This window comes from Pholcus phalangioides, unplaced genomic scaffold (genome assembly GCF_987345545.1).
Source record: "Pholcus phalangioides strain wild (caught in Gottingen) unplaced genomic scaffold, Ppha-v1.0 ptg000024l_1, whole genome shotgun sequence".
NCBI lineage: Eukaryota > Metazoa > Arthropoda > Arachnida > Araneae > Pholcidae > Pholcus > Pholcus phalangioides.
This window is the reverse complement of record NW_028301616.1, coordinates 729,975-750,398: the sequence shown is the minus strand read 5'-3', so window position 1 is coordinate 750,398 and position 20,424 is coordinate 729,975. Positions and strand designations below refer to the sequence as shown.

General features: G+C 35.5%; 1 protein-coding gene across 1 annotated transcript in view; it reads right to left on the bottom strand.

Annotated features, from left to right (window-relative positions):
• The window catches only part of LOC149068537 (uncharacterized), a 54,158-nt gene extending 35,930 nt beyond the window's left edge, over positions 1 to 18,228 (bottom strand). The window contains exons 1-5 of the mRNA XM_089250726.1: positions 18,086 to 18,228; positions 13,778 to 13,912; positions 8,338 to 8,443; positions 5,060 to 5,144; positions 3,209 to 3,417 (exon numbers count right to left, since the gene is read on the bottom strand). Coding sequence (XP_089106852.1) covers positions 3,209 to 3,417; positions 5,060 to 5,144; positions 8,338 to 8,443; positions 13,778 to 13,903 — 526 coding nt within the window. The 5' untranslated portion in view covers positions 13,904 to 13,912; positions 18,086 to 18,228. The remainder of the gene's footprint in view (positions 1 to 3,208; positions 3,418 to 5,059; positions 5,145 to 8,337; positions 8,444 to 13,777; positions 13,913 to 18,085) is intronic.
• Positions 18,229 to 20,424: the final 2,196 nt, after the last annotated feature.

Here is a 20,424-nt window from a genome sequence, read left to right as displayed (position 1 = left end):
AATTTTTTTCCCTGAATATTCTGATGGAAAATGGACTACTCGCTGACGTTACGAGCAGCGTGAGGGTGCCTCCTATCTATAGGAGGTGTTGATCCAGGACGATGTGTCGGAAGGGGTGAATTGTGTGTGTACGTTCGTTGGATCACCCCGTAAATTATGGGATAGACAAACGTTCCCGTATTGTTTAGCTCTTGGGAGGGGCAATCGTTCATATTGCCCCCCCCCTTTCCTGGATCTATGCCTGAGTGAAGGCAGGCATCTTCAGCTGCCACTGGAGTGGAGCCAGGCATTTTCAGATTCAAATTGAGCAATTGCAAACTTCAAACCTCTTCAGCTGCTAATGAAGCTGAGGCAGGTATCTTCAGCTGCGGGTGAAGTCGAGGGAGTAATCTTCAGCTGCGAATGGAGCGGGTGCAATCATTTTCAGATTCGAATGGAGCGGATTCATGGACCGCTGTATCTGTCTGAGAAGCGACTTATTGGAAGGTGCATTGAATCATCTCGTATTTTACGGGACAGCAATTTCTCCCATATTATTCGGCTCTTGGGAGGGACAATAGCACTCATCGGCATCCCCCTGGATCCACGCTTCGATGCATTTCCTTAAATGTCTCGTGGGTAGCATAAAATGCTTTTGCGTTTCACTAAACGTTAGGCATCTTCAACCTGTTTCTCATTTGCAAGGTGCTTCAGTGAGCACCAAAGGGATTTCGATGCTTATGCTTGAACCTTAACAGTGCTCGCGACTTTTATTTATTTATTTATTTCACAAATACAAACATGTAATACACAAAACAAAATAAATGGATGCATACATATTACAAACAAACACTTTGTAGCCTCAAGGGACTGAAAAGTCCTTCCAGCAGGCCTAAAGGGGAATAAGCTATAGAATATTTTTTCTTTCTCTTGCAACAGCAATTATTATATTTATTAGATATGTGTTCAAATGTATGTACAGAAATATCGAAAATTTAGTTTTTTTTTAAATTTTTTAAAATTTAAAAAAAAAAACTGGAGATTTTGGGGTTCCGAAAATCCTCATTTGTGTGAAGAGAAACCACTGCATTCGCCTAAAGTTACTGCAAGGGCTGCGGTATGCGCCAGAGGCATATCGGCCCCTGCTTCGTGCGAGAAACGATTACTACTGAACTTCACGTTACAATTTTGGAACAATTTGTCAGCGCCCATGGCGCATACCGCAGCCCATGCTGTAACTTTAGGCGAATGCAATGGTTTCTCTTCACACAAATGAGGATTTTCGGAACCCCAAAATCTCCAGTTTTTTTTTTGTTTTTTTTTAATTTTAAAAAATTAAAAAAAAAAATTTCGAAATTTCTGTACAACATTTTTACAGTTTTGCTAATAAACGTACCGTTTACCGCATAATTCTATTGATCTTTGTTGTAGAGATATTTAATTTTGAAATAAGGGCTTATTCGCTGATCACCCTGTATATTAATAATGTTCACAATTAAGTTGCTTTTCGTGAAGCTCAATATAATACAACAATCGTACACCACTTCTCTTATTTATTATTATATCTTTTTCTCAAAGAAAAAGAACTTGAAGACATCCCCTGCCTCTTACCTACTGAAGCACGTGGAAACAGCGTTGAGGAAAGGATTATTTACTAAAATTTGTCTTTACGCACTCTATATACAGGGTGAACGTGACCTATTATGCCAAACGAAAAGAGGGGCAATAGATGAACCCAAGTGGGACATAAAACACCTTACTAACCCTGTCTTATCTCGAACCGTTTTCGCGTTATAGGGGATAATCAATTATGGAAGAAAATGCGTCAAGTCTGAAAAATCCCACAAATTTGTGAAGTTTCTGAAAGACCTATACGCAAACTAAGCACATATTTGAAGAGAACAGAAAAAATTCTATAAGGTGACGGCAATTTCATTGAAATATCTGGATTTAATGGCAAGCTACAAGAGCTGAAAGATTGACGAAGTTCAAAATAGAATTGTAGCCAAAATTTTAATCGCCGATTCCGCAAACACCCCCTTCTAGCTACAATCCACACATCAAATATATCAAAAACTTGCACATTCCACCAGCTTTTGAATGTGCCTACAATAAATCACATCGACTTTCTGGTTCAAGAGAAATTTATCCCTTTGTTTGCAATAAATTAATGAAATCAGCGTTTGTCGAAGTAGACACCTTATAGATTTTGGCGATAATTCGATTTTCCATTTCGCTAATCTCTCTGTGCTTGTAGCTCGCCCTTAAATCCAGAAATCCTGATAGAAGTAGTTTCATTTTATAGGATTTTTTTCGACAAATTCGAATTGCCGTCAAAATCTGTAACCGCCAATTTTGAATTTTCGTGGAATAGGCCTACTATATCAACTTTGATAAATGCCGATTTCGGTGATGTATTGAAAACAAAAGGCCAAATTTCTCCTGAACTAGACCACGGATATGGTTCATTGTAGACCCTTTAGAAATCTGGTGCAATGAACAAGGTTTTGGTAAATCTGACCGATTGTAGCTACAAGGGTGTTTTCAGAATTGGCAATTAAAAATTTTGACGACAATTTTATTCTGCCGATCTCTTTCAGCGTTTGTAGATCGCTATTAAATCAAAATATTCTAATGGAAATCATATCCATCTTATAGGACTTTTTCTGTTCTTTTTGAATATGTGCTCATTTTCTGTGTACGTCTTGAAGAAACCTCACAAATGTGGGTTTTTTGCAGACTTTACGCATTTTTCTTCCATAATCGATTATCGACCATAACTCGAAAACAGTTCGTGATAGGACAGGGTTGGTAAGGTGGTTTTGTTCCAATTGAGCTCGTCTATCACTCCTTTTCGTTTGACGGAACAGGTTACGTCCACCTTGTATATCCATCCTAAGAAATTACTGTACGCATTTTTGAAATATTCTGTATATAACCAATTAAAGTGTCACGTCATTGTCAGGAGATAGAAGACCCCAGGGCTCTGGAGTCCCTGTCATCCTTCTTTATGAAGAGGACACGTGTATTGTATACTGAACTAAGATATTATGTGTCATTAAGCTATTGAATTTTGCTATTAAGCTAGTGAATTAAGCTATTCAATTAAGGGCAAAATAAACAGGTAAAAGTAGGTAATTATCCTCCCCACTTTTGAAATTAATTTTTTTTCGAATAATTCGAGGTGGTTTCGATGCACCTGATTATCGAGACTATTGCAATTATTCACCTGGATCGTCTTGATCATCTTCTTCGACCTCTGGTGGTGGTGGTTTCGGCGGTTGGCTCCTGTCCGTGATTTCAGGTCTCCTAGGAGGTGGCCTTTCCGGTTCTGGAGCTCCTCCGAAAAGTCCCCTGAAGAAATTCTTCACCTTCGTCCACGCATTGGAAAAAAAGTCACCGATTCCTCTTTTCCTCCGTTTCAAAATCGACGCTTCACTAAAATGGAAACAAAAAATTGGTCATATTTCGAGAGACACAATCGAAACGGGTATCTAGTCGGGCATCTACGGTCGTATTTCAGTTCAGTGATGAATGGTTTTTTTCTATCCACATGGGGGGGGGGGGGCATGATAAGTTTCAATTTTCAATCGATGTCTCTTTAATCTAGTGGTGAGCATCATCGTGGGTGTGTTCAGTTCTTGAAACTGGTGTGAAATTGACCTGTTTAGGATTTCCACTCATATTTAGAGTTCTTGTGGGGATCTTGGTAGACTCGCATCGCGCGAGGTTTCAGGTTCGTTCCTCGCAGACGCGCTGTGGTCTTTGGATGAAGTTGGGATCTAACGTTAGCAAATGTGAACTGGTCTTTATCTCGCCACAGCGAGTAACTGACTTTATAAAATTTAAACTATCCTGATAATAATGTCAATTCGTTGCTAGTACCACCTTTGGAAGACAGATGCAGGACCCGAACGCACAAAACTTACATAAACACTGAATATATGATTAGAGTTCACAATAATTAATTCCAACACAGCCATCTCTTTGGAGTTAAAATGTAGTAGATTGACTCTGTGGCGATAGGACCAGGGCTGTGTAAAGTTAATATGAAATGAGGTCCGTATTTACACATTCTTCGGGAAACAATCAACCTCAGTAAACAGAGTGACCAATCATAATGCCGAGGTGAATTTGGGAAGAAAAGTTTATTGCCTTCACCGGGAAGAAAGGTCACGTATCAGTTGTATAATGGTCAGTGCTCTTGCCCGGTTTGCAAGAGGTCCTGGGATCGATTCCTGGTTGAGACGACGAACTTTTCTTCCCAAGTTCATCTCGGCATAATACTCAGCAAGTATTATAAATACTCTCTTGATTTGATGTATATCATGGACCAAAAAAAAATATCAACCTTATTCAACCCTTAAAGGCTTGCTATAGCCTTTGGATATAGCAGGCCAACGCATGCGTCATCTTTACCCTTTTTTTGTAGTATATCCAATGCCTATAGGTGAAATTACCTTCATCAGTGACGTCACAAGCTTCGCGTGGAGGCCTTCTGCTAAAGATGGTGTTGATTAAGCACTGGCTTAAAAGATTGCGTAAGCTTTGAGTTGAAAATATGGTGAAAATGAACTTTAGGGGACTTTCATCAGAGGGCAGCACTTGAATTTGAACATTCATGGGATTTTTAAGATGGCTTCCTGGAGGAAGTGCCTCTGAGACAAGTGTTATTTATTACATAAAATTTGCAATAAAATTCTGGAAAAATTGTATGTGAACATGAATACAGCCTGCATCATCTCGGCTGAAAAAATTTTAATAATGTGAGGACCAAAGATTTGATGACATTTATGTTTTTTCAGTATATTTTTTGAGTACCAGAGATGCAAAAATTCCAAAAATTGAATGCTCGGGTCCGAGAGGGATAAGTCGAGCAGAGATGCATAAATATTGGGTTGTGACCCTAGCAAACTTAAAAACATGTCCTGATGATGCGAAACACTGTAGTTGGAGAAAAATCAAGCGAATGCTCATACTTTACTTACGACGGTCTTTTACATTGAAATGCCATTCATCAGAGCGGAAAATGTTATGTGAATAATGTGACACCTATTAGCCTGGAATGAACTACCATTACCTTTTTTTGTTTTCGCTGATCGCCAGCGATATAATCTTCGCTTGGTATTTCAAACCTTCGTTGTCGTAGGTTCCTCCAGCATCACCTGGAATGACAAGCATTTTATACAATTACAAATACAACGGCACAACAGACAAAATGCCCAACGAGGTGGCTGATAAAAAGATGCCCATAAAAATATGCCATGTTATATATGCAGTTGGAAAATATCTCTCAGAACGTGTGTCCTAAAAATATTCACGTCTAGGTTCTTTTTTAATGTCTTTTTCTCCTAGGCAAATCTTTCATTTTACCCGAAATGGCTCAAAAGTTTTCCGGAAGAAAAAAATAGGGGGGGGGGGAGGATACGAATATATATATATAAATATGGTATCGAATGAGCTCGAATGCTAGTAATTCTGATGGTGATTGGTGCAAAAATTCAACTCATAACGAATGACGCTGCTTTATGTGAGTGTATGCATGCATCTATGTCGACTAAAACGTTTGCTAGTCGAGGCTAGTACTTGACCGTTATGGTAGTTAGGTAAATATCGTGTCGGTCTCTCTGTGGAGAGATTTTTTTAAATGGGAGACTGACTCGCATCCAACACTCTGAAAATTTGAAAACTGCAGAAAACCAACTTCAGCTGACCATCACTGCGCTGAAAACAGGACTCGAACCTTAATCATCACGATGAAAGTGCAGAACTACTAAACTACGGCTGAGTTAGCTCAGACTGAAAAAACACCGAAAAAAGTCATTGCTATTTGAAAGTTTTGAAAGCCGAGGTGTTCGTTTGCCGCTGCACGTCATGATTGTGGTACTGTTGTGTCATCTGATGACGTTATATCGAGATCAGACTCTCATTATCAACTACATTGCATAATCCTTTTCGTATCGAAAGATATTGAGCACTTATTCAGTACGTGTTGTCTAGATCAGTGGTTCTCAACCTTTTTTTGCCCATGGCTCCCTTTCAACCATTTCTCCGTCCTGTGGCCCCCTTGCGAACATGAATAATTTTCTACTTCCCCTTCCTTTCTTCCCCCCCCCCCCGTTTTCCCATTAGAAGATAATTATTCAAAAATTGTCTGAAGTAGAAATATTTTTGAATTTAATTTGATTACTTTTGATTAATTTTTAATTTATGAAAATAACGAAAAATCGAACGAATCCCTTGGGGTCACAAAGTGTCTGTATCATCGTAATGTTACTTTTTGTGAAGTTTATTGTCTTGTGTTTTTCTCAGTTTGATTTGTATGTTTTATGTGTTGTGTCAGTCCAATTAAAAAAATACATGTATCAAGGATATAGGTTCATGTTGTAGCCCTACTATGAATTTAAAAAAATGAACTAAAATACGTGTGAAAATTTTTTAAATATTTGTTTGAACCATGCATTCCAGAGAAATCATGTAGGCAGTGACAAAACTGTTCGTGTGAACGTAATAATGATTCATTATCAGGATTTCAAGCCCATCGGAAAATATAAATAATCAGATTTTCAAATAAGAAAATTATCAGTTTGTTGACTTCAATTTCGATACGGTGGAAATCTGATATTTCATTGGATGACAAGCTACCTTCAAGTGGCTTTTTGGTTCATAATGTGACCGCTCTCTCGCAGGCGAACGAAGCAACGTGCGTGTTGGCTTAAACACAACACAATATTTCACATAACAGTCCGTACTATATTTCATATTCAGGGAGCATAGGTAACGGGGTATAGGTAACGTAGGTATATGACATTTTACTGGCGAACCATTGGTCATAGAGGCATACTTCCAGTTGGAAAAAGTACCCGAATAATGTGTAGTACTCAGATATTTGATTCATGTTGCCAGGGGTTGCGCATAGTGCCCGCGTGGCATGGTGCTCGTCTACCATCGTGAAGGTTGTTGTCAGGGTCCCGGGTTCGAACCCAAGTGAGGATATAGATAAGATATTTTCCCAAACGAACTCGAGGCGACCACCAATGGACAGCAACTTCACTTCCTACTCACTAATGGCAGTAAATTGCAATATAGCGATATGGCCAGAGTTGGTGTTTGGTGAAGTAGTAGGGGTTGTGCATATATAGTTATTAAAATAAAAATGTTAACTCTTTATACGGACACCATGTGCTCCAAAACCCAATTGGAAAGTTGTTTCCTGGTCTCCGACAAAAAAATTCAACGCGTCTAAGTTCAAATTTCGACTGAGATATTCGAAGAAAGTTGGAAAAAAACAGCATTAAATGAGGGAAACCATTTTTTACCCGCCTTGAATGCTGTTTTTTCCCAAATTTTCTCAATTTTTCGAATTCGCATGTCTCAGTGAATATTGCACTTAGAAAAGTGAAATTATTTTAGTTGGCATCGGGAAAGACAGAGCAACACCTTCTTAATTGGGTTCTTTGGCACACGGGGACGGTATAAAAAGTTTTTTATTTTTATTTTATAGCTATACAACCCCTTACAACATGAATGACATATGACACGTGATTTGGATACTTTTTCTAGTTGGGTATGTCTCTAAGACTAATGGCTCACTAGTAAAGTGTCATACGCCCTGTTACCCATGCAGCCTCCAAATATACGTAAAAAAATAGTTTGAGACGAAATACAGGAGAGAGAGAAGAGAGAAAAATAACTTTTTATAGATATCGCCAAGAAGTATAAGAGGCGATGAGTAGCCGACTATTATCATTTTCAATAATTTTTGCTCTTATAATAACTACATTCTGCCGCTAATTTTTTTCTGGGTGAGATGAATGTACTAGAATATTTTCATAATTTTTTGAAGACGACACCTTGGGACCATTTTCTTGTTAGAAACGTGGAATTTTTTTTGTTGTTGGTTTCAGGACAAACAGGGCAACAACTTACTGATTGGGTTTTTGAGGACAGGATGTCCGTATTAAAAGTTAATTTTTTTTATTTTAATAACTATACAACCCCTCGCAATATGAATGACATATCCGAGTTCTACAAGTTATTTGGATATTTTTTCTAATCGGAAGTACGCCTCTAGAACCAAGGGTTTGCGGGTAAAATGCGCGAAGGGAAATTATGGAATCACCCTGTATATTGCTAAATGTACGCATAGCACGTGCGATTGGTAGAAATTTATTTCTCTTCGCATAGTTTTATTCAAATCTGAAGCCACTTCGTTGGGCATTTTGCCTGTTGTGGCGTTGTATTTGTATTTGAGACGAAAACTTCTGAAAAAATGTTACAGGGCTCTTTATCAACTCTTAAAGATGAGTCCAGAATGACCCTGTATATTCTACTGCAAAAGAGTAGTTAGGGACTTACTTCCCAAACAGACTAGAGTTAGATCGGCAGTGACTGCAATTTTGCCATCGATGTCTTCCCAGAAGGTTGTCAGGCTGTTGTACTTGAAATGCCGCAGTTCTCCGACCTGCGAAGTGAATATTGAAATAATGTAAAATATCTCGGGTCTATACAACTAAAAAATAACCAAGTATATATATTACTGCCAAAGCCCGAAAATGGTCAATTCGCGACGGGTCCGGCCACTTTGCGAACTGACCAATTTCGTTAAATATTGACTCGACCAATGTCAGAAATTCGGACGTTGGCCGTCAGTTCGCTAAGTGGCCCGTGATCCCTGGATTCCCAAAGTCCGATAACAAAAAACATGATTCGGGATCATCGTCAAGTTGGCATGTTCATTCGAGACAATTATGTCCACGTTAGTTATGGCAACCCATCAAACCGCAATCACGATGTGGTAGTGTCCGGTTGCTCCAAAATTTGGCAGGAAAAAAAAATCTATATGTTTGTATACATAATTATTTCTATAATTTTTCTTTTCACATAAGAGCTAAGCCAATACAGCTGCTATATAGACATGTATAACACGATGGCGATTAAAAAAGTTATTTGGCTCCTACCGGGCCGTCTTTACATCAGCAGATCGAGATTTGGCCAGTGATCTCAGGCCACTTCACGAAATAGTCGGCCAAAGTCCGAATCATTTCTGCAATTTGGACTTCGGCCAATACTCTCGGCCGATTCGTAAAGTGGCCGGCCCCGTCGTGAATTGGTCGCACTTCGGGCTTTGGCAGTGATATTTTTTGCATATAAAATAAATTTCTCTCTCCCAGGTTTTGAAAATAAAGCCCGAAAAATAGCTATAGTTTATCACAATCCTGGCGATTTCTCACGCAACACTGGCTCACAAGAGAACTTTTGTTTCTTTGTGATGTAAGGTGTTTTGTTTTTTCGTGTGTTGCGTACGTAGTTACATAAAATAAAAAAAACCGTTGATGTGCACGAAAAACACCATCGGGATTGTGTTTCGGTTGACATTGAAATACAATGGCTGGAAGGTCACGCGACTTTTTTCCCCTTTCGCTTTTTTCATGGACTTCATGTAGGTACAAAGTTGCAGACCTGTATCTAGAAATCATTGAATTGATTTCAAAATTTTATTACAGCCACACTACAGTCAATGCGCGATAAGTCGAACTCTGATAACTCGAATATCTGTTCAAATCGAAGTTTTCACTCAGGTACAGAACTTTTTCATACTATTTTAATACTAAAGTTTTCTGCCTTTAAATCGAGTTTTTGGGAATGAGAGAAATTTAAAAAAAATGGCATTTAGCAAGTAAATTTTTTTTTTTATTAGCATTCAGCAAAAAAAAAAAAAAAAGCATTCAAAGATAAAATTCAACATTTAGCAATACAATTTCGAATTTAACAATGCAATTAAGAATTTTAAAATACAATTAAGAATTTTAAAATACAATTAAGAATTTTAAAATACAATTAAGAATTTTAAAATACAATTAAGAATTTTGAAATACGATTAAGAATTTTAAAATACAATTATAAGAATTAAAATTTGGCTACAGAATTTACCAATAGAATTAAGCAGATTCATTCGTCTGCTTGCAAAAAAAGTGAATGCCTTTCTTACGAAAGAAGGACAAGAAACAGGCAAAAATCACCGCATTTTCTGACAGAAAAAAATCTTGTTTTCCCCCTTTGCTTATAATTTGTTTCCATAATACAGTGTGCACATACATCTAGTTTATTTCTAAATATTCTCATTCAATAACTAAATATGATTAAATTAGAATAACTTCTCTTTCCGAAAATCTTCAACTCCAGTAGTTTTACTAATATGATATTCGTAAATATATAGGGGGCTGTTATTTTAATAAATCTTTCTTTTTCCCACCCCGAAATTGGAATTTTTGATAAGTCGAACTAACGGTAACTCGAAGTTTTTTGTCGCTGTTGCGGATTCTAATTATCGAGATTTGACGGCATTTGACGTATAATGACGATATTTTGGCAACAGTTACATAGAAATACATACACGGTTGATTTGACATACTACCATGCTATAGGACAGCCATTTTCAACCTCTTGCTTGGGAGTACCATGGTGCTTCTCGTCTTCGGTTTTGTGTGTATGTGTGTGCTCGCAAGCACTCGATCAACACTTCAATTAAACACTCCTTAAATATTGCATTCAAGGATAATAGTCATGCAGATTTCAGGCATAAGTATGCCAAAGTTGCCGTTAGAGGTGCTCGTCGTTTGATGATGGGTATGGGAAGTGCTCCCGATTCGATAAAGGCTGAAGAACCCTACTGTAGGGGCTTGATATGTGACATTTTGCGATTTAACTCAAATTATAATACTAATAAAAAATGTGAGACCAAATGATCTCTCGAATGTGTGACGCCATCTTATGAACAGTGTGTACAGAAAGTCCTTACCCAGATATTTTTCTTCTCAACCGTTGGTTATAGAAACATACTTTCAATCTGAAAAGTACCCAAATAATGTGCAAATTTTTATGTAAATTCTTTTACAAGGGGTCGTATACGTGCAAAATACAAAATTTAACTTTTTATGCAGTTCCGCACTGTCCTTCCAATAAGAAAGTTGTTGCCCTGTCTCTCCTAAGAAAAAAAAAAATTCAGTGCCCTGATTGGCTGAGATATTGCTCACTTGAAAGTAAAGGGAGAATTTCAGAATTTAGAAATGTTTTATTTAACTGAAAATTTCTCGTAACTTTTAACACTGTGAAAACTACGCTCTAGTAGAAATACCACTGAAAATATTATAAAATCCGTTAATTTATTAAAAATTTAGTACACGTATTTTTGATTGCATATGCTATCCTACGCTAATAAAATGTTACTACATAAATAATACATATATCTAACGCTTATTTTTTAGCAAATTGAAAAAAAAAAGCATTATTAAAACCTTACACGCATGACAAAATAGCATGGCATCAATGCAATTGAATAAAAATTGGTTCGAAATAAAGGAAACTGTTCAATTCACGAAATGACAAAAAAGACTTGAGATCCATTCGTATATAAAAAAATACTTGGGTTATAAAAAATATTTATTTTTTTCTTTTAAATTTAATTTAAAATGAGATTGAGTGAATGGAATTTCAGCCTTTTTCGTCATTTGATAAAATAAATGAAGATGTCATGCGGCTTTATCATGTGCGCAAGGTGTAAATAATGTATTTTTTGAAAATTTAAAAAAAAAATTAAGTATTAGAGATATGTAAAACTTTGTGCTGGCATAAGATAGCCATATACAATTGAATGCATCTGTACTAAATTTGAAATAAATCAATGGTTAAATAATATTGTTAATGATGCTTCTTCTAGAGCAGAGGTCTTCAACCCTTTTCTTGTCACGAGACCTGTCTATACCCAAAATCGAAGGAAGAACACTCTTACGGCAACATCAAGCACTCTGGGTGCTTCGGCGAGCACCGTGGTGCTCGTGAGAAACAAGTTGAACAGGCCTGTTCTAGAGCATTGAATTTATTTTTAACAAGTTAAAATTAGAGACCTCTTAAAGAATCTTTAATAACTTCGCATTTATTTTTTACTCAAGTTTATTCCGTAATGTATCTTTCGCTCATTTTCAGCGATTTTGGATTCAAATATCTCGGCTAATTTTGCACTTGGAAACATCTTTTTTCTTTTGTTGGGCTCAGAAGAAACAAGGTAAAAACTTTCTAATTGGAAGTTGGAGGAAAGAAGAATCACGTACAAAAAAATTAAATTTTGTTCCCCTGTACAATACATACACGGCAATTACTAAGATAATTGACTCATATAAAACAGACCCGTCATTTGGATACTTTTTCTGATTTGAATTATGTATCTATTACCAACGGTTGAGAACAAAAAGGACCTGGGTAAAGACTTCCTGGACCTGCACAAGCTGTATACTATCCTCTTTCGGACGAAAATGCACACACACATCACTTTGAGGAGAACAGTACTAGAGTATTGATTCAATCCCTATCGTTAACATCACAGCCACGAAAATTTCCGAGACAGCTCCACTTATTTGCGGACACGCTGTGTTTTTCGGTTGACAAATTCAAAATACGATTTTCTCAGAGATACATTATGTTTGAATTTCAGATTGGTTTTTTTAAATAATTATATACGCGAAAAGCAACCTAACAAAAACACATATCTATGCTGCCATCTGACGGCATAACCTTGAGTTTTTGGTTTCGAATCTGAGATTCAAATACCCGTCAATTGGTGACAGCACTATTACAGATTATTTATATTATGCTATTACATATGCAGTATATTATGCTATTAAGACAACACAGAACAGCAGTTTTGCATCACGTGAACACTACTCTGCAGCACTTTGCATTTCTAAACACTACACTGTACGGAGTGTAAGTAGTAAATCTAGTGCGTGGATGCCATTTTGATAACTTTTGTTGCACCACGGTCATTTTCTGCACACGAGTGATAATTGGACAAACAATTTATTGCCGATTCCGAACGGCGGCATTTTTTTTATGCTCACCGAGAGGTTGGTTCGTTAACCCCTTGGTGAGGAACTTCCCCAGCGGGAATCTTAAGGGAAGGTTTGCTTCATAATACGGGATTTTATTATACGAGCATCCCCCACTTTTTCTGTTGTTTAATTTGATTTTGCGTTTGTTTGCTCACGGGCTTCAGCCTAACAGAAATAAAATATTATTATTTATTATACGAGCATCTTTTTTTATATGCGGGCAATTTTTGTTTGCCGAAATTATGTTTGACATTGACCCTTCACGTTAGAGATTTTTGAACTGTGGGTCCCGACCCAAGCTTTGGTAGCTGGGGCTTCCAAAATGGGCCGTTCAAATCATTAACAGCCAGGGCTCTTGAGCCATTTGCCTCAACCTAAACTTGATTTGCAGGGTATTTTGAGATTGGTCGTACAAATCCACTTATAGTCTGTTATAAATGCACTTATTACGTCACTGGTTTCATTAATTTTGAAAAACAAACAGTCCCGTGGTTCGCGAAGTTGATATTTTTGTTGGTTTTTGGTCGCGGCTGAAAAAGGTTGAGAGCGCTTGCTTTACATTGTAGAATTCAGTTAATGGGCGAGCATATAATTGATTATTACAATTTTTTCCTTATTTTCCAACCTGACGCATTTTTACTGCAACTGCTTACATAATAAATAAAATGAATACTTTACTCTACCCAAATAGGAATTCCCTTAAGAAGATTTTTTTCGAACGTTCAATATAACGACCCCTTAATAAAACGCCTTTTTCTATGGAACGTGGAGGGTCATTATAACGAACGTTGACTGTATGTAGTTTTCTTTTATCGTGACGATACACCTTTTCTCACCAATTTTTATTAATTAATTTCAACCGTAGCGTATCGTCATACTATTGATATTAGGAAGTAAAAGAAATCGATTACCCGGCAGTTGATCTTAGTAGCGAGTAGCTGGTCTGCTCTTTCCACTGGATATATCAGCTGTTCTTGTTGGTATGAAAACGAACAACACAACGTGAAAAACAGGAATAGCTTGCAGGAAAATTCCATGGTACCAGCCTTGCAACAAATAAAAAAGAATCGATTACATAATCATAATGTATAAGCATCATTTGAGGAGCTTTTTTAAACATTTCCACTTTTGCTAAATTTACAGTTGAGGTAAAAAACGTATTCCTCCGGAATAAGTCTGCTTTACTAAAGTAGAAAATAGCCCAACAGAGGTAGCGTATAGGAATGGTAGAAGAATATTTAAAAATATTGAAACATTCAAAAGAGATTTATCCACTTATGAATTTTGTAAATATTCCGTTTTGAAAGAAAATTAGTGGAAATATTACCTTTTGATTGAAATTTGAGCTGGTCACAAGTCTGAAAAATTGTAAATTTATGTGTCATCTGTTGATCCCAGAAGGTTTTGACTAGCGCAAGAAGGTACCCTTACTGCCCTTTCGTCATTAGCATAAGAAAAATGATCATTCTACAATGGAACCTCCCATAACGGACACTTCCTTTAGCGGGTACCTCCACTGAAGGAAACAATTTTGAATTACATCGCCTGGACTCGGTGTATCTTACTATATATTAACGGACACTTCTCTTTAGCGGACAAAATTTTCGGTCCCATGGGTGTCCGTTATCGAGAGATGGAAAAATACCAAAGTGTACGAAAAAAAGGGGTTTGTTCCTTTTTTGGTAGAAACGACTGACTTTTCATTGTAAATTTCTACCAAAGATATTTCCGTTTGAACGATCTCGGTTGCATAATCTGAGAGAGCTCATCCCAAAGATTCGTAAACCATTAAAAAGTGCATTTCGGTAAAAAGTGAAAATGTTCCCTTATGAAAATAAGCTCCTCATTTAATGAAAGACAACACACTCTTTTAGCACATCGAACATCGACCCTAAAAAGACCAAAATAAAACTGTCGATTTTAGTTATATTACCCTTGAGGGCATAAAATGACCGTAATGTAAAATTGAGGTAATGCCCCTTTGCAAAGTTATTGATAATTAAGAAAGTAGGATGTATCATAGAGATGCATTTTACCTAATAAAATTATAGCACACTTTTCAACTAATAAATTCAATGAAAATTCTCCACCCCCCCCCCTTTCCCAGAAAATCATCAAAATTTCATTTCTGAAATTATTCTTAATTTTTTTCTTTTGGTTGGGAAAAATCTTGAAATATATTTCATTAAAAAATAATAGAAAATACAATGCAATATTTTGAATAAGGACTAGATAACTAGGACACGGCTGGATAAATCTCTAAAAATTTACATGCCTGATCGAGCCTGTAACGTGAAATAATAGACGCCCGAATCAGTATTTTACATGCCCAAAAATATTATCACTGGATTCACTTACTTAAAAAAATTTTAAAAACAAATTTATTTATTTATTATTTTTACCGAAAGAGAAAATTTTTACTAAAGAGGTAAAATTAATTAAGAAACTTTATAGAAAGGCAGTAACAAAAAATACTGTCCTGGGGACCCGCCAAAGATTCCTGCCTATGAGCCCAGTTGCATTGTATGGGGCGGGGGGGGGGGGGCGTGACCACACTAGGCTATATTAGAACCGTAGGAACAGATCAAAATATGTTGATTATTCATTTGCATCGTGACTGCTAACGAAAGCATTTCTGAGGAATTTCACTCGTGTTTGTAGCAACGCATGCATCATCATCGAAGGAAATATTGGAAAAACGTGTTTTTTTAATTTCTTTTCTATGCCCGCGTCAGGTATGTGGTAGGAAAAAGTACACGCCCGGTCAAAATTTTTACATGCCTCGGGCATGTTGGGCAATAGATTTGTCTAGCCCTGAACTAGGCTCATACTTAGGATCTCTTGCTTTCCTGTGTCTGTACCCCTCTCTCACATCCTTAATAGCACCCTTAAGCCAGGGTTTTGTTTGGTTCTTTTATGAAATTCATAATGTACAAAAATTAAAAAAAATGTTTGACTTTTTTTTTGGATCCAACTTCTACTTATAAACATGGGAAAAAAATTACCACAATTGGTTTTTTCTTAGGCTACTATGCAGCTGCACATGCCTGAATACGACCATGCATACAAACCGTGATTTCACAATCTCACAGTATATTCTGAAGATCAATAAATAAAGAAAAGTAATCGTTTTCTACCTATAAACAGTTTTAAAAGACATTAATACCAAATTAATTTTTTTTACATTCAAGCAAAGAAAATTTTAATTTTTATCAAAATATTTAAGAGCTGTCGCGACTCCTGAAGTGGATTTTTTCATCCGAAGACAAATCAAATGAAGAAAATTTCGTGTAAATCGGTTAATTTTGTTCTTTCAAAATAAAAGAAAAAAGAAGTAATGAATTATAGTGTTGCAAAATAATGTATGTAACACAAGAAACAAAAAAACAGTGCGATTTTCTAAGATTTGAGCTCAACCGTAAGATTAAAAAAAAAACCTACTGGACCAAAATTTCAAAATAATTTTCAGAAATGGTTGTTCATCGTGCGTTAGTAAAATAAATTTCAGATTTCGCAATTGACCAATGGGAAGTATTTAAAAAAAATGTCGAATTCAGATTTTTGAAATTGCATTATTTTTCCGAAGAACTTCGAAACTTCGTAAAATTCTAAAGAATGGGAAGATATTCATTTAAGAAGTGTTTTTACGGGATTTGTATTATATATTATAAATTATTATTATTTTTTTTGGCGATATATGCTTTTTCATTAATAGGGTTGTCAAAAAAGGAATAGCTTACCTCTGGGAGTTGTGAATTCTAACACAATTCACGCGTTTAAAAAGAAGAAGTATAATAGATATAGTGAGATATTATGTGAATCGAGAAGCTATCTATACATAGATAAAACAACCATAATCTTTTTTTATGGGCAGTTATATTGGGCATTTTGGTTGCATATCCTTCCGCTTTTCGAGGTTTAGTTCATCCTAGCCTAGAGTACGCAACCGTACGGTTTTGGAGACCCTATCTTCAGAAGGGTGTAGACTTTGTTGAAGGGATGCGAAGAAACGCTACTAGAGCACTGGCGGGTATGCAAGACTTGAGCTAAGAAGTAAGTAAGACTTGATTCGTTGAATATGTTTTCTTTGCAGCAACGTAGGCGTCGTGGAGATATGATTGAAGTATTTAAAATTTTCAAGGAGACCGATATGATGGATCGTCAAACATTGTTATGCCGTCTTTCAAATGCTTCGACTCGGGGACACCAGTTTCGATTAGTTAGGGAATTTCTAGGTTATTGTGTCACAAGGAGTTTTTCTCCACCATATTTGAAAATGCATCAGCTTACTTTCTGATGTCGTTAATTCTCCCACGATAGACACCTTCAAGAGGAGGTACGACAAGATGGGTGGGATTAATCAAGAAGCTATCCATATTTAAAGAATGACAACCATATGTTTATGTGCAGATATTGCAGTTGTTTAGTTGCTTTTTCTGGCTTATCATTTTTGGGTAGCTGCATATAAGACTACGACAATAATATTTTCTAATACTTATATATTTTTATATATTTTTTTACTTCTTTCCAGCCACCTCGCTGGGCAATTTGTCAGTTGTGGCCTTTGTACATTTGTGTATTGTATTTGCATTTGTATTTTACTAACAACGCACATGTTGTACAAAATTTCTTACAGAACTTCAAATATTTTGATGCAGTTTTTTTATCTTACGGAGCTCAAAAAACTGCAATCTGAGAAAATCACACTTAAATTGTTTTTTCTTGAACACGTTTACGCTATAATCCATATTTTTCCTTTTGAATTTTAGAAGAAAAACTTGACGGATTGATATGATTTTTTTTGCATTTGATTTGCGTTATAATGGAGTATTTTACTCAGTCAATTCTGAAAAATTGACTTTAAGGGTCGTGACAACCCTTAATAACAAATTAGTTTTTTTTTCACCTTCAAGCGCAGAAAAATTTTTCACTTTTATCAAAATGTTTACCGATCTAATAAAAATTATTATCATTATATGAAATAATTATTACGATAAAAAAAAAATTTAGCGGCTACCAAACTTGAACGAATCTGGAGAATAAGCAAATAAATTGCGGGAACGATGGTAATGAGTTTCACGATTAATGGACTGAAACAAAAAACTCGAGTTTTTACCCTCAAGTTGCAACTGGTTCCAGTCACCTAATGACCGAATAAAAATGAACTTTCGATTCAAATCATCTCAATCATTAAATTACAAACAATAGAAAAAACTCACCCGAAACTTATCCAAAGTATTCCTTCGAATTGAGAGTTTCTGAGGCTCAACATACGGTTTTGTACATTGTCGACATTTAAAAAGAAGGCATCACGGCATGGTATGAGAAGCTCGGTTCTCCGCGAAGAGGCCAAATGGTCTGAATCGAATTAGTTGTGAGGGAGAAATAGGAAGAAAAACGCTTAAAAGTGAGGGAAAAAGTCGCCGAACCACTAACACCGAATTATTGCTGCATTCACCATATTTTGAATCACGAGGAAAGTTTGACACAAAAAAAAAATAAAAATACAAAAAAAAGAGACACTTTTATTTGTTTTATTCTATTCGTTCGTAAAAAAAAAAGCTCTTTGTTTTTCCATGAAAGCTTCCGTGACGTTGCGTACAATGAAACCTACGCTACTCGGTAATGGTTATTATGACGAACGGTTGGGTTTCGACGAATTATTATAACGGAAATATATGAATACGTGTGTTGCGTATGAACGAAGAGTTTTTTCAATGGAAATTCAGTGATTGGATTGTTAAAAAAATAATGTTTCCAAAATTTATTAGATTATTCAAAATATTTCAGTCGATTGATTTTGATTCTACAAAGACTTTAGCAATTAACTATGCAGTTATAATTATTAACCAATTCTTATATTAACAATTAACAAGATTTAAAACTAATTTTGAACAAAATTTTAAATAGATGTTTATTTTTTTTGATAAATGTTTTTGAACGACATTTATGACAGTTTTAACAAAATTTTTGCAATTTTAACAATATTTTTGAAGTTTTCAAAAAACTTTTTTTTTCAGTTTTCAACTATCATTTTGGCAGTACTTCTGGCGATACCTCTGACAGTTTTTGAAAATTTTTGTCAGTAATAATGTTTTTGAAGTATTTTGACAGTGATTTAAATGTATTTTGGACAATGTTTTTAAAAATGTTTTAATAAATATTCTTGACAATACAACAATATTTTGACAATATGCATTTTTAAATATTTCATAACAATACAACAATATTTTGACAATATGCATTTTTAAATATTTCATAACAATATGTTTTGAAATGGTTTTTAATAATATTTATGACAACGTTTCTCAATAATGATTTTAAAATGTTTCTCAACAACTTTTTCAATGTTTCTCAATAACTTTTGCAATGTTTCTAAACAACATTTGTTCAACAATGATTTTAAAATGTTTTTCAATAACGATTTTGACAATGTTTCGCAACAGTATATTAGTACATTTTAAAATTTTTTCAACAATATTTTTGACAATGTTTCTCAATTATGATTTCAAAGACTTTAAAATATTTCTCAGCAAAAATTTTAAAATGTTTCTCAACAATGAGTTTAAATATTTATCAACAATGTTTTGAAAACAATATTTTTGATATAGTTTTTTATCAATATTTTTGAAATTGTATCTCAACAATGATTATAAAATGTTTCTCAACAAAGATTTTAAAACGTTTCTCAGCAAAGATTTTGAAATGTTTTTCAGCAAAGATTTTAAAGTGTTTCTCAACAACGAGTTTAAAGTATTTCTTCACAATATTCATTTGATCATTTTTGTCGTACCACGGTCATTTTCTGCACACGAGGGCTAGTTAGACCGGGACATACAATTTATTGCCGATTCCGAACGGCAGGGTTATTTTTTTACACTCATCGAGAGGTTGCTGCTAACCCCTCGATGGGGTTACAACCGTTTCGGCTACCGACCTGGGCTACCGCGCCCCACAATATTCTTGACAATGTTTTTAAACAATATTTTTGATATAGTTTTTCATCAATATTTTTGAAATGTTTCTCAACAATGATTTTGAAATGTTTCTCAACAATGATTTTGGAATGTTTCTCAACAATGATTTTGAAATGTTTCTCAACAATGATTTTGGAATGTTTCTCAACAATGATTTTGGAATGTTTCTCAACAATGATTTTGAAATGTTTCTCAACAATGATTTTGAAATGTTTCACAACAATATTCTTAACAATGTTTCTCAACAATATCCTTAACAATGTTTCGAAACAATATTCTTAACAATGCTTTCAACAATATTCTTGATAATGTTTTTCAACAATGATTATACAATAATATTTAGAACGATTTTCAATAATATTTTAAAAATATATTTCAATAATTTTCTGTCTTAATCGAATGCCGCTGTGGTGGTTGAGTGATACAAATACAACGCCACAACAGGCAAATTGCCCAACGAGGTGGCTGACTTAAGAACATCATGGATCCCCGAGACATTTTTTTGGAGGCCCTACGTACTACTACTACTACCCCCCCCCCTGCGGAACCCCCCAACGAATCGGTACATGCGGGAATGTGCG